At 36.8% G+C, this 14,574-nt stretch overlaps 2 protein-coding genes across 8 annotated transcripts in view; one reads left to right on the top strand and one right to left on the bottom strand.

Annotated features, from left to right (window-relative positions):
• Positions 1 to 6: 6 nt before the first annotated feature.
• On the top strand, positions 7 to 1,627 carry ROMO1 (reactive oxygen species modulator 1). The gene is made up of 3 exons (XM_058562802.1): positions 7 to 104; positions 271 to 401; positions 1,438 to 1,627. Exons 2-3 carry the CDS (start codon positions 271 to 273, stop codon positions 1,544 to 1,546), a joined length of 240 nt encoding a protein of 79 aa, XP_058418785.1. The 5' UTR covers positions 7 to 104; the 3' UTR covers positions 1,547 to 1,627.
• A 3,007-nt stretch (positions 1,628 to 4,634) lies between these two features.
• RBM39 (RNA binding motif protein 39) overlaps positions 4,635 to 14,574 on the bottom strand; it is a 30,487-nt gene continuing 20,547 nt past the window's right edge. For 5 of the 7 annotated variants that reach the window (XM_058562794.1, XM_058562791.1, XM_058562792.1 and 2 more), the window contains 6 exons: positions 14,109 to 14,186; positions 10,331 to 10,381; positions 8,090 to 8,171; positions 5,529 to 5,634; positions 4,978 to 5,056; positions 4,635 to 4,887 (listed from right to left, as the gene is read on the bottom strand). In XM_058562794.1, the coding sequence (XP_058418777.1) occupies positions 4,787 to 4,887; positions 4,978 to 5,056; positions 5,529 to 5,634; positions 8,090 to 8,171; positions 10,331 to 10,381; positions 14,109 to 14,186 (497 nt within the window). In that variant the 3' untranslated portion in view covers positions 4,635 to 4,786. The remainder of the gene's footprint in view (positions 4,888 to 4,977; positions 5,057 to 5,528; positions 5,635 to 8,089; positions 8,172 to 10,330; positions 10,382 to 14,108; positions 14,187 to 14,574) is intronic. The other 2 variants (XM_058562798.1, XM_058562793.1) reach the window with 1 other exon arrangement.

The raw sequence follows: 14,574 nt of genomic DNA, 5'->3' as shown, positions 1-14,574 counted from the left end.
GAAGTACTGCTCCGCGCCCCGGAAGCGATTCCTCCGGCCGCCAGCGCGCTCCGCCTTGCGTTCCTTGTGAGACGTAGAGCTGAGCGACCGAGGCCGCGAGCGAGGTGAGGTGGGGGCGACGCGGCGCGGGGACACGAACGCTAAGAGGGTGATGGAGTCGGGCTACAAGCTTATTTTCCTTCCCCGATCCCTTGGACCTGCTCCCCACTCCCCGCCCGACTCTCGGGCTGGCGGGTAGGCCTGCACTTCCCTAACCCTCGAACCCTGCAGATGCCGGTGGCCGTGGGTCCCTACGGACAATCCCAGCCAAGCTGCTTCGACCGTGTGAAGATGGGCTTTGTGATGGGTTGCGCCGTGGGCATGGCGGCCGGGGCGCTCTTCGGCACCTTTTCCTGTCTCAGGTGAGGGGAGCGGGCGGTGAGCTCTGGGCGGGACTCCCGGACCTTCCTGCCCGACTCCACTCGGCCTGCAGCCTAAATAGAGCCTCCTTCATTCCAATTCCCTCGCTGTCCTCTAACGAGCGAGACTGATTTCCTAACCACCTTCCGTCTGGAAGGACAGGATGGAAGCCTCAGTGCTTGAGAATATGAACTCTGACTCAAACTGCTCTCTGGCCCTTACTCCTGGCCCTTACTCTTTCTGTAACCGTAGGCAAGTTGGAGCTTGAGTTTCAAGTGTAGAATGATGTCAGTAACATCTATCTCATAGAGTTGTAAGGATCAAATCAGACCACACTTAGCGCAGAATCTGGCACGTGTTAAGAGCTCAATAAATGGTTATTTCTACTATCGCTGCTGTTACTTTTATTTCCAATTGTTCATAGTGAAACAAACTCGAGCAATTTTATTGTACTAGAAACAGGACGTATGTAGAAGCAGATAAGCCTGCTTGTCATTTTCACGTGTAGTAGACTATTATTCCCGTTTTTCCAGATTGTAAATTACCATTTACTGAGCACTTACTGTCAGTCACTGTGCTAAATGCTGTACGTGTGTTGTCACAACAATCCTGTGAATGTTATGATCTCCATTTTACATTTGACACAGCCTGTGAATTGCAGACCTTGAACCCAGGTCTGACTCCACAATCCTTGTTTTAACACTAGGAAACCATCTAAAAGACGAATGTCTTTATTGGATCATATATACCCTCGAGATAAAACCAGCATAGAAAACTGGTTTCGCTGTCCATGTCCTTTACGGTGCATCTGCTGCCTCCCACCCCAACCTGAAGGCAGTTAATATGACATTCATCAGAAAAATCCCCCTAGACACCGTGATGGAGCCTTTTCCTTGTCATCATCCACTCTAGGTTGGAAGAGATAATTAATGTCCTGCCAGGCTTCAGGAGTGCTTGATTCATCATAAGAAACACAAATTGGAAAAGGGCAGTATTTTTGTTCCCAATTGGCCCCATCTTGGTTTCTTCCTCTCTCAGGATCGGAATGCGGGGTCGGGAGCTGATGGGCGGCATCGGGAAAACCATGATGCAGAGTGGCGGCACCTTTGGCACATTCATGGCCATCGGGATGGGCATCCGATGCTAATCAGGGCAATGGTTGCCCACTACATCCTCCTCCCATCAGTCTCAGCCCATGTACTATAATAAAACAAAAGTCTTTTGAGTATTCTGGATGTCTGTTAGAGGGATTATTTTTTCTTCTCTCAGCCTATTACCCAGCTTGGTTACAGCTATTCTGAGTTGGGCTAATGAGTAGATTTGGTGACTGTTTCACAGGGCCTGACCACTTGTGCATACCTGGAACTTTTATCCATAGATTCTAGTAAACCCTTATTATTCTATTTTGATAGAATAATAATTCTATCAAATAGAATAGATAATAGTTTGATACTATTATCACCGTTCTAAAGGTGAAAAACTGAGACTAAGACTAGATTACCTCAAGGTCACATAGTAAAGGGGGTTTTAACTCATAAATCTTATCTCCACTGCTAGGCTGTTCATCCAAAAACTGTCCTTCAGATATAGCTGCTGGCTTATGAGAAAAAGAACAAATCATCCACGATGAAACAAACCATCACTTTTGTAGCTTCTTAACTGCATAAATCACAGATGATTGTCTAGCAAGCCATAGAGGATGTAAATTTTATCGACTGACACCCCCACAAAATTCTATTAATTGGATTGATAAGATAGATTCTTAGTAATGAGCCAAGTGCCCCTCACTTGCTCAGGCCACACAGCCCTTGACTGATTTTGCACCAAACTGCATTGCCCTTCAAATATTTCCTAATTGGAAACTAGAAAAATGGTAATAACGTTAAGATAAAGATATAAGAAAGTAGAGGCTGGCCCAGTGGCGCAGCAAAGTGCATGTTCTCTGCTTCCAGCCCAGGGTTCGGATCCTGGGCATGCACCAATGCACCGCTCAAGCCATGCTGTGGTGGCGTCCCATATCAAGTAGAGGAAGACGGGCACAGATGTTAGCCCAGGGCCCATCTTCCTCGGCAAAAAAGAGGATTGGCATCGGACGTTAGCTCAGGGCTGATCTTCCTCACACACACAAAATATATAAGAAACTAGACTGGAACATTTGGGGGGCATGAGGACACTCAGATGCAGCTGGAATCAAGGACAGTACCAGAATAGCTACAGCAGCTACAGATTTCCCAACCAAAGAGTGGGATGCTGTGTGAGGAACTGACTACCCATTTGAAGTATTTTCTATACATCACACTATTTACTAAATTCTTATATTTGCTGTCATTTACAACCCAAATTTCATTCTATGGTGGTGGGGAAATTTTTGCTACCTCTTTTTAACAGATGAAATAAAGTAAATACCTAAGGCCATGTTTGCGGCCCAGTTTGCTGACAGAACAAACCTGACAGGACTTGATTCAAGAATAAAAAACTAATTATGAAGATACTAGATAATTTGGAAAGAAAAAAAATTGACAAGTTTAGGTCTGCCCCAAGGAACACTGCTGCCCAGTGTTGAAAAGTTAACTTGAATCTTGAAAAGAGGTTAAATAACTTGAGCAATTAAGGGAAGAAATTATAAACATCCATCAAAAGAGTTGGTAGGAAACTATGTCTCCAAATTCAAACTGATTAAATCTTGATATCTGAATAAACCTATAAAACTTGTGCCTCAACGCTAAGAAATCAATCCAATAGAAACAGAAATAAGCAGGTGAGAAAATCACTATTGGAATGTAATCATTCCATTAGGAGCAACTTTGCCTACTCAAGGGTTCACTCTAGATACAGAAACCTGAAGCAGAGTTCAGAGTATAAATGAAAGCTCAATCCCCATGTAAAGGTTAAAGCTCAAAAATACCTTAATAAAGTAACAAACGCAGTTAAATCAATTTGGGAAACCACTTTGAGCTTACACAATTTTTTTCTGTATTTAATTTTTTTTGGTGAGGAGGATTAGCCCTGAGCTAACATCGTGCCCATCTTCCTCTACTTTATATGTGGGATGCCAGCCACAGCATGGCTTGGTAAGTGGTGCATAGGTCCACGCCTAAGATCCGAACCTGCGAACCCCAGGCCACCGAAGCAGAGCGCGCAAACTTAACCGCTAAACCACTAGGCCAGCCCCATCATTTACTTTTAAATAGTCAAGCATTTTTTCACAAAGATACCCAGACAACACAAGAGACTTGAAGAATGCCCAAGTTTAAGGCCAGGGCAAATTAGTTTGGGTTTCCTTTTTGGCAAATCCCTTGGTTTTCATACATTGCCCTAAATAAGAAGTACAGTGCTAAGATATAGTGATATAGATGAATGTACAGGGACAAGTTGAGGGCAAGAATTTCCCCCGATTCTGCACACTAAGAATTTTCCCGAAGAGTCAAGTAATCAACAACTACTAAAAGTCAAAGAAACTAATATTCTATTTTCAAGTTTCTATGACTTTAAAGCATTTCAAAAATGAAGATTTCTTGTGGCCTTTTTAAGAGAATTTTATTTGAGTGGTTCTTACAAAGATCGTTGCAATATGAAAGTCATTTGTTTGATAGAAATATCAAGCTGTCTTGTCAAACACACTGAAGTAACCCAAAAATATATTTCAGAGCTCACAGAGCTTAAAAAGAGCAAAGATTATATGCAACCAGACAAAACCTATATCTGCATTTCCTATTTCTTGCTCAGACTGCTTTGCTTATCAGACTGTCACTAAACATTTTGAGGAAATGCAAGGATCATTTTGTTTGGAATCTTAGACACACCAGAACACAAAATATTTACAAAGAAACTTTTACAGATACATTAATTGTAAAGATACCATCAAGAAATTAACTTTGAAATCTCCTTTTCTTGCCAACTGATCAGAGTGCAAGATGAGATGTTAATCAAACAGCCCTTTAGCTGTCTTGAATTTCCATACACTAAATGTGTATTCCAGAAACCTCTTCTAAACCATTAGCCAAGTATCAACATTAGTGAAACGTGAAATGTAACTGCTGTGTAAAAAGTTAGGCTTCTGAAACATTAAAAACATTACATCCCTGTCTGCCTTTTTACATTAAGCACATTTGTTCCCCTAGAGCTATTCTACAGATCCTTAATGTAATTTTCTACGTGTACATTTAAAAGGCAGAACAAGAGCACAGCTTTGTATACAGGGGGATTTGCTAGTTAGGGAGAATGAGCACACTGCATTCCTGTTAACATTTTTATTTTTTCAAGGTAACAGGAATCGTATACAAATGACAGTAGACCCTTGCCTCTTTATTTTTATCTAAATAAAAGATAACTCAAGATGAATTCTCAAAGAAAAAAAGCTATGTACATAAGGGACTATTATCTTCCTTCATCGTCTACTTGGAACCAGTAGTTGTGTTGCTGTCATAGAATCAGGAAAGAGGTTGTGGTAAGTTGGAAGAGGTACATATGCTGCTGTTATCATTTTACCTGTTGAAAGAAACAGATATGGTGGTTTAGCATCTTCACTTCATTTTAGACCCTTAATAACAATCATTCAGAAAAAAAGATCAAACTCACCAGCAAACCACCTGCCATGCAATGCATTGACAGCAGCAATAGCTGCAGCAATTGATGGGCACTTCACATACACATTGCCCTAAAATACAAGAAAAAAAAGGTTAAGGTGTTGCAATATACAACATGGATTCAAATAGGTTTATTCAAGTTCCCTGTAGAAAAAATGCTCAACAACTACATAATTGTTCACTACCTAATATGCACACCTACAATCTTACTGAAAACAATTTATCCTCCCAAAGACTTGCCCTGTACTGTCTTTTCTCTATGACTTTGAAAGCTGCTAAAGAATGAACCAAGATATCATGGCAAGCTTTGAACACTAATCAGCAACATTGCTACACAATGGCCTGGTCTACTCTTCAATTATTTTGAAAGTGTCTTTATTTTGGAGGGTGTATATTTAGTCAGTATGTTAAAGCTTCATTGAGGAAAAAAAACAAAACAAAACTCTTAAGACAGATCATAATATGCTCCAAGTATGTGAGAAGATTAAGACACAAAAGAGAGTAACAACATCCTATCTTTGTTTATTAAAAAGATCAAAATACCTGAGCTGAATTTTTGTCAACATAAATATGAATAACTCCTCCATGTTTATTACATTCTTCAATCACATCATCCTTAATCTCTGTATCCCATCCAACTTCTTCTTCTCTGTAAGAAAGTATTAAGCTCTATTAAACACTATTCAAACTTATAAAATGTTATTTCCCATCTATATAAAAAGTATTTTAAATTGCATCCTTTAATTTAAAAAGATTGATGTTAGCGGGTGTGAGGCTGGAGGAAATCAAGTAAAAGTAAGATATATAAAACATTTCTAACCAAGTCTATCAATTTTTTAATTCTAAATTACTATTTAAATGGTTTAGTGACATCTTTCAAATGATACTTATAACAATAGTTTATCACCATTTCATACATAAAGCTAAAATAAAGAATCCGGCATCAAGAGAATACAAGAATCCCAGGTCTTTCTTTGGTAAATCATGAACTAATATATAAACAATGCAAATGGCATGTTACAAATTATTAAAGTTACTGTATGAAACATTATGTTTCACCAAATATAATGGCTGATATATCAAATCAACCAAATAGAAAACCTACATTTACACTGGAATACAGTCATGCATGACACAACATTTCAGTCAATGATGGACTGAATATATGATGGTGGTCTCATAAGACTGTAAGGCAGCTGAAAAATTCCTACTGCCTAGTGCATCGAGAAGAAGACAGTCAAGAGGACCATCCATGACTTCAAAGGATTTTGGCTAAGGATGAGGAGGTTGCAAAAGTCAATAAGGCTGTGGATAAGACGGCAAACAACTTTAATCTGGGTGAAGATGAGGATGATATTGAGGGGCTCCCTAGAGGTGGTTCCTGAGGAATTGACTAATGAGTTGTTGGAACTGGAACAGGAACACACAGCTGAGAAGAGGCAAGAGAAAAGGAAACTGCAGAAGAAAAAGAAGAACCTCCAAGGAAATTCACAGTGCAAGGTTTAACAGAAACTTTTGCAGACCTCAACAAGCTCCTTAAGTTTAAGAACATGGATCCTGGGGGCTGGCCCCACGAACAGCAACTAGAAGGATGTACAACTGTGACACACAACTATGTACTGGGGCTTTGGGGGAAAAAAGGAGGATTGGCAATAGATGTTAGCTCAGAGCCGGTCTTCCTCAGCAAAAAAAAAAAAAAAAAAAAAAAGGAGGATTAGCACGGATGTTAGCTCAGGGCTGATCTTCCTCACAAAAAATAAAAGTAAAAATAGAAACAAGCTTACGGAAGAAAGATATAAAGAAAATATTTATGTACCGCTGTATGATGTTTGTGTTTTAGGCTACGTGTTACTACAAAAACGTTTAAAAACTTAAGTTTATAGGGCCGGCCCCGTGGCATAGCAGTTAAGTGCGTGCGCTCTGCTGCTGGCAGCCCAGGGTTCGGATCCCAGGCGCGCACTGACACACCGCTTGTCGGGCCATGCTGTGGCGGTGTCCCACATAAAGTGGAGGAAGATCGGCATGGATGTTAGCTCAGGGCCAGTCTTCCTCAGCAAAAAGAGGAGGAATGGCAGATGTTAGCTCAGGGCTGATCTTCCTCACAAAAAAAAAAAACACAAGTTTATAAAGTAAAAAACTTACAGTAAAGTTAATTATTGAAGAAAACTGACTTTTACAAATTTAGTGTAGCCTAACTGTATAGTGTTTATAAAGTCTACAGTAGTATACAGTAATGTCCTAGGCCTTCACATTCACTCACCACTCACTCACTGGCTCAACCAGAGTAACTTCCAGTCCTGCAAGCTCCACTCATGGTAAATGCCCTACAGGTGTACCATTTTTTATCTTTTACACCATATTTTCACTATAGCTTTTCTATGTTTAGATACACAAATACTTACCATTGTGTTATTACAACTGCCTACAGTATTCAGTACAGTAACATGCTTTACAGGTTTTTACCTTAGGAGCAACAGGCTATACCATATAGCCTAGATGTATAGCAAGCTCTACCAACTAGGTTTGTTTAAGTACACTCTATGACGTTCACACGACGACAATGCCTAACAATGCACTTCTCAGAACGTATCCCCGTCAATAAGCGACACGTGACTGTATATTATAAGCATGATTTATAAAACCAATGAGAAGAGATTGGAGTGATTAATAAATGGGATTCCAATCAGTGGCTAGGCATCAGGAAAGAAATATTCCTAATATACAGCATGCAATAATCAAAAGAAGAAAAATTTAAAAGATACTTTTCTGCTATTAGACAAAAATAAGCTTACAATTTCAAAGCCAAGAACCCGTAAAAAAGTAAACCGGTGACAGAAATAAATGTGATACAAACTTTATTAAAAAATACTTAGATATAAATGGAAAACATAAATTCTGCATAGCTTTCAATTCAATTCCAATCTTACAAACGCATCCAAATTAAATAATTAGTAACGTGCATAAAAGTACCGCACTAAAAGGATCAAACTGTTGCACTGTTTGAACTATGAAATATCCCAAAACATCCTAAATGTTAACTAGAAAACTTAACGTTAAACCATTCACAGTATACCCTTTGAACTTGACCAAAATATACTACTTACGTTTGAGGGTTAAACATGTTAGAGAGTTGGAAACACTGTGTTGCAAGAGGTTGAACAGAGGCAGCTGCAGCTAAAGCTGAAGCTAAAAAAAAAAAAAAAACAAACAAACAAAAAAAAAAGAGAGAAAAAGAAATTAGTTTCACAGAAAATGCATCAGAACATCCCTGATGAATAAAACAAAACCAAAAAACCACTAAACCCAAACAGTAAAACTAGGGGAGTCAGTCACTTCACTAATTTACTTTATTTAATAATGCTATCAAACTATGTAATACTACCCCATTTTAGCTGCGAGAAAACTGTGGCAACCTAATATTTGAAAGGGCCAATCTTAAGTAAGTTAGGAGTTTTATTTTCAGAAGGAAAACTAAACTTTACATGTAATCAAAATTCATTCAATTAGGCCAACATCAATACAAATCAATCCAGAGAGGCAAAGGATCAAATGAAGACTGATTTTGTATGACTGCTGGAATTTATACCTTGAGAAGTAGGAGATGATGAAAATACAATCTTTAAAATACCAAATAAGTCTATATACCGTTATATTTCTTAGGTTTCCGCCCATGAATTTATAGTTACTTGTTTTCTTTTAAATGTATGAACGTTATAAAAAGATTAACTTTTGAAAATAAGATGTGTGAAATCATCCAATCATTTAAGATTTAATATCCTAGGAATATAAATCCTATTACAAAATCAAATTAATATTTTTTAAATGACTAGGTCTATTTTAGCACAAGAAATATTAAAAAGAATGGCACTATTAAAAATAAGAAACTACTGAGCACTATAATATTCAGAAGCAACATTTAAAGCCTGTATTGGTTTTAAGTTTGAAGTGAGAGCACTTTCCAAGACAGCTGCTCCACTGCTTTTGTGATTTACAAAACATTACCAGTAGCTGTTATAGAACTCACCGTAATCATAATATTTATGACCAAATTTCATTCCAATACATAACAACAACAAACAAAGCTAAGGATAAAACAGTGCATTAGAAATTATGGTAATTAAAACGAACAATCACCTGAGGAAGTATCAGAAATATTCCAGTAAGCAAAAATTAGGGCTGTGCATGAAATACATCATTTAAAAAAATGACTGCTTCTGATAGAATTACAAGTGTTTTTTGCGTCATGTTACTTCAATAAACAAGTATTCTTCCTTCATAAAGCTTTATATGAAAATAAAAATGCTAAGCCAATATGTCAAATTCTATTGGAGAAAGTTAAAGATGCAACCATGCTCCTATTACAATTAAGAAAAAATAAAGCCCACTGTGTACCTTATAAAAAAATGCAAGTATGCTTGGAAAAAACACTAGAAGGTCATTACAAACAACTGAGGATGATTTTATTTTTCCACTTTCTCAAATAAACTATAATATACTAAAATATCTAGAAAATTTATGATAGCAACATTCTAGTTCAACCTAGATAAACACAGAACACAATGAATTCAGCATAGAAATATAGCTAATAGGACCAGCTCTTTTTAAAATCTGTTAGGAAAAAAAAGATAGAGTAAAATTGTCTCATCTGCTGGAAAATCTAAAATATACGTTTAATTCCTGACTATCAGGGAACATGGTAGACCCTTTTCATACAGAATAATTTCCCTGAACAACTTCAAGTATACCCTATAAAAGATGGATACCGAATTTGACAATAGCAAAATAATCTATCAAATGGCAGAGATTTACTAAGTAATAAAAAACAAGAAAAAACAGCCTACTTTATAAATCATTTCAATCTCTGAAATCTCGTGCAATTTAGTTCAGAATAATCTTCTCAAGGCTTGCTACTGTTTACAGAAATCACTGGAGTTAGAGTCAGTTTTTCCTAACTGGAATTTAAATTCAGACTCCATGTTCTGAAAGATTTGTCTACTAAACTGACAAATTTCATCTTCTGACTTCTATATAAAACTTACTAACAATCAGAACACAAAGATAAGCATACAAGGCTGAACATAATTCTGAGCAAGCTAAAGCAAAAAAAAGCACAGACATTTTTGTTTATCCATATTTGTAATGATTTGGATTAGGCCTTCTGAAATATACATTACATATGTAAATAAACATATACTAGACAGCTTACTGTGTATACACCACTATATGTCATTCTGCGAAAACTGGTCTAAAATACAAACTATAATAAATATGATACACTAAATATAAACAACTACGTTTTGCTATATTTACATCTATGTCAAAGACAAATAAAAAGCTCAACTCACCTTCAGTTTGTTGGGAAAGTCTTGTTTGCAAATCTATAACAAAAGAGAATTCTACAGCTCAGTGCAGGAACAATGAAGAGCCTCAACTAACAGGGTAAATGTCAGGAAAGCATTAATAAAAGAGGACTACAGCAGCAGGGTTTATCAAAATGAACTTATAGTAAAACCTGGCAGCCAAACCTCCTTCCCCATTCCTCATTGACAAGGCTTTGGGGCCTTTTTCTTTCCTCCTATCCTAGGAAACTTACTTATGCCTCTCTCTTCCTATTCCTAGTACTCTCCTACAACTCAAATTCACTCCACTACGCTACCCCTCACGTGGGAATAATGGGAAATGGGGAAAGGGAAGCACACCGGTCAGAAAATGCAAGAAAACCCTGATCTTGAGAATTCAATTCCAAGTACTTGGGATATTCAACTATTTACTGTTCGATTAGTGGCAGTAAGCATTTTAAATTTTAAAAGTTTATAGTAAAACAGTAAACACTGCAACAGTACACATCAAACAGCTGTAAACACTTCCAATAATCTACCAATTAAGTAGTAGCAATATCACCAATGGGAAAGACACCATTCTAACTATATGTATACATTTTTTTTAATTGCTTTTAAGATTTAAATCACCAAGTCTAGCCCAGAAGGTGACACTTTTATGAGGGTCTTGTTTCCTAGCCTAGTCTGGAAATTTGATGAGGCAGGAATGAAATCTAATCCAGTTTACTATACTCTATGAAGTACAAGAAAAATTTAAGCATCTAGTCAGTAATAAAAATAAACAGAATGAGGATTTTTACCCATCTATTTTCTGACATAATCATTAACATTTCTACACTGGAAGGCAAGAAAGCTGCTTGCAAGTGAAAACAGCAGCAAGTCTGAAGAGTAAATAAAATGCCATAGTGTTGTAAAGCTATCTTGAAGTTACAGAAATATACTACATGGAAATTGTTTAGATTCAGTAACCTAATTTTCATTAACAAGTGATTCAACTGCAAGACTGCATTACCATTTCGGTTTCTTTTCCTTTTTTTTTTTTTTTTTGTGAGGAAGATCAGCCCTGAGCTGACATCCATGCCAAACCTCCTTTTTGCTGAGAAAGACCGGCCCTGAGCTATCGTCTATTGCCAATCCTCCTTTTTTTTTTTGCCCTTTTTCTCCCCAAAGCCCCAGTAGATAGTTGTATGTCATAGTTGCACATCCTTCCAGTTGCTGTATGTGGGACGCCACCTCAGCACGGCCAGACAAGTGGTGCGTCGGTGGACACCTGGGACCCGAACTCGGGCCGCCAGTAGTGGAGCATGCGTACTTAACCCACTAAGCCACGGGGCCGGCCCCTCCTCTTGGGTTTCTTGCAGAGTTCAGAAAATGATCTTAAAACATGGGCAAAAATGATAAGGGATCTGCAGCCCAAGTTATTTACTGGGATATAAGAATACCTGGGTCCTAGGGTGCTCAAAATTGGCCATCTCAGGGAGTTGAAGAAATGTTTAACTGGTGTATACTGAAGGAACTTGAAGATATGACCATAGGAACACTGTCAATAAACTTTAAATTATGACACAATCTTTTTTTTTCCTAAAATGGGAAAACATGTGTAAACATCAGAAATCCATGCTCTTTAAGTGTAAATAAATCCCTATCAAAATTTCAAAAATGATTTTTCAGGTCATTTGTGACAAGTGAGGAAACAAAGCATGGGTTTCATAAAGATAAGGACTCCAACCTATCTTAGAAAGGAAATGTTAAACTTCCAGAATAAAGACGTGGATATAGTGACGACCTACACCTGCTTTCAAAAAACAGCTTTAAAAGACTTTGGGGATAAGAGCCTCAAACACATTAACACTCAGCAACTTATTTAATTTCAACAAAGAATGCGTAAAGTTTTAATGATGTCCCAGCTACATCAAGAGTTACCTCAAAATTGATTATTATAAACTCAGAAGCAACAGCAATTTATAGGAAGTGTAGGAAAACAGAATCAAACTTTAAAATCATCTCAATAAACACTAAAAAGGGGGAATACAAGAAATACTAAATGGCTATTTTCAGCAATCCACAGGAACATTGAGAACTTTAGTTGATCACAATCAGCTAGCCTTTACACAGTGGTTGTCCAGGGAGGTATAATCATCATGCATGATAGGAGAAATAAAGGCTGAGGACAGTAACAATGTCTAACACTGAAAAATCTTCAATTAGTTAAAGGTATTATTTATGAAGACCAAATCAACATTATTTGATAAAACATCCAGAATGTAACATAAAATTGTTTAGAAATGACTCATATGTCACTGCATCAAATTCCTAAAGGCAGGGAACAAATCTTGTTCACTAACATCTAGTGCAATACCTGGAATATGGTAAACAATCAAGCATTTTCACAATTATTCCAAGAATGACCTGAACAATGGGAAACAATTCAAAGATACAGTTTTAACATTAAACAATAACTTTCAAACCATTGACTAGGATGTATTTCTGGAGGTGATGCGTTTCCTTTAATATCTTCAATTACAGCAAGTGGCATTCTATGACTACTTGTTCACTGTAAAGAAATTAGATGTCTAATACTTGTTTAAAAAACCAAAATAAATAAAACAATAACTTAGGAATACTTGGGGAGTCATCAAATGACCCAAATACAGAAATGCATTAATAGTTATGATTTTTCTTCTTATAACAAAACACTAGCATGATTTTGTCAGAAATTCTGGAGAATACCTATCAGATTTCAAAATAAATCATATAATTTGACAGGAAGCATAAGAATGTAAAGACAGGTTTTCTAAAGGTACTCACAAACTTTCAGATACGCACCAAAAATGAAAACAACGAAAAGCCCTCCTCTCTAAAAATAAGCAGAAATTCTCCTCTTCTCTCCTTTAATTAGGTAATTTAAAAGCAATTTTAATTTAAAAGGAAATCATGAAGCAACGAATGGACCTTTTTGTATATTCAGATACAGTACCACAATCTTATATCTTTTACATTTTGTCAGAGTCTCACTTTATAGATAAGATCAAAGGACCAATTCACAATAGAAATTGTCATACTTTTCTTGGGATAAGTATTTCCTGTCATCCAAAGTCCAAAATACAAAAGGTTCTTCTTAGATGTTCTAAAATCACATCTTCAAGATTTCAAAATTAAATACTACCCTATCTCACAGATTAGCCTTAATATCAAGGTTTACAAAAGCAAATTTCAGATAACTAAATTAAGCCATAAAAGAGAGAACAATGTTTCATAAACTGAACTCCTTGTTACATGATTATAATAAATGGTCACTTCTCTCCTCTTTTCCTACCCACTCTCTCTAGGGACTTCATTCCCTAACTCAAAAATCTCAAGAGTAAGCACTATCTAGCTAAGCAGTTGTCTCTGCAATCTCGATACCGCAATTATTTTAAATAAAGGTTGATTTCAAGTTCTCTGGTGGTTTTCTGAACTCAAACATTACAAAGAAACATTGTTTCTTTGAAACAATATAAACTTTTTGGTCTTTAATATAAGTGATATATTTAGAAAGGTATAACAACGAATTTCAACTAAAAATTGGTGTATAGGGTTCAAAAATACCCTGACAGCTTACTATGATTACTGGATAACTCTGTCCTGTATCTCCACTTGCTTACGTGAACTCTTGAAATTTATAGGCTAAAAAGTACTTGATGAATTGAATTCTCAGTAAGTCCTTTTAAATGCAAAAATTTGGCAAATTTTCGAATTAGGTGGAAAAACAATGATTTCAAATTAGAAAAGATTCAATTCCTACCTGCCACAGCACCAAATGCCAAAGAACCACTCATTTGTAGAGCTTGCTGTGCTGCTGGTGGGATCTGCAAACCTGTACCTGTAAAAAAAAAAAAAAAAAAAAAAAAAAAAATAGGTCTTAAAGTCCTTACTATGTTAATAGCAGAAAAACCTAGTTTTCTGGGTGCTTACTACAAAAGTCACTTCACTAAAAGAAATTACGAGGACATAGTATAAAAGCAGCAACTGAATTTACTCTTAGGTAAGGAATCCTGTAACTTACGCTGTGGTACTCAAGACGCACCACCATAAAGTAGATTCCATTACAACTTTAAGGCAAGGAACTTCATCTATGAAACTACATGTGCTGCCCAAGGATAATAACATCAAATCAAAAATAAGAAAATAATCATTTTCCACTTACTAGTTTGCATATAGTTACTTTTCTCATTACCATACTCGAAATAAATCATTCACAATACTAGGAA

Source organism: Diceros bicornis, chromosome 19 (assembly GCF_020826845.1).
Source record: "Diceros bicornis minor isolate mBicDic1 chromosome 19, mDicBic1.mat.cur, whole genome shotgun sequence".
Classification (NCBI taxonomy): domain Eukaryota; kingdom Metazoa; phylum Chordata; class Mammalia; order Perissodactyla; family Rhinocerotidae; genus Diceros; species Diceros bicornis.
Note: the sequence above shows the minus strand (reverse complement) of the source record. Positions and strands in the feature narration are given on the sequence as shown.

What these genes read in the sequence shown, in the direction of transcription:
- ROMO1 (XM_058562802.1), top strand. Translation starts at nt 271, where the DNA reads ATGCCGGTGGCCGTGGGTCCCTACGGACAATCCCAGCCAAGCTGCTTC. An exon ending in GGCACCTTTTCCTGTCTCAG is followed by an intron (nt 402 to 1,437) that starts GTGAGGGGAGCG and finishes TTCCTCTCTCAG; the next exon opens with GATCGGAATGCGGGGTCGGG.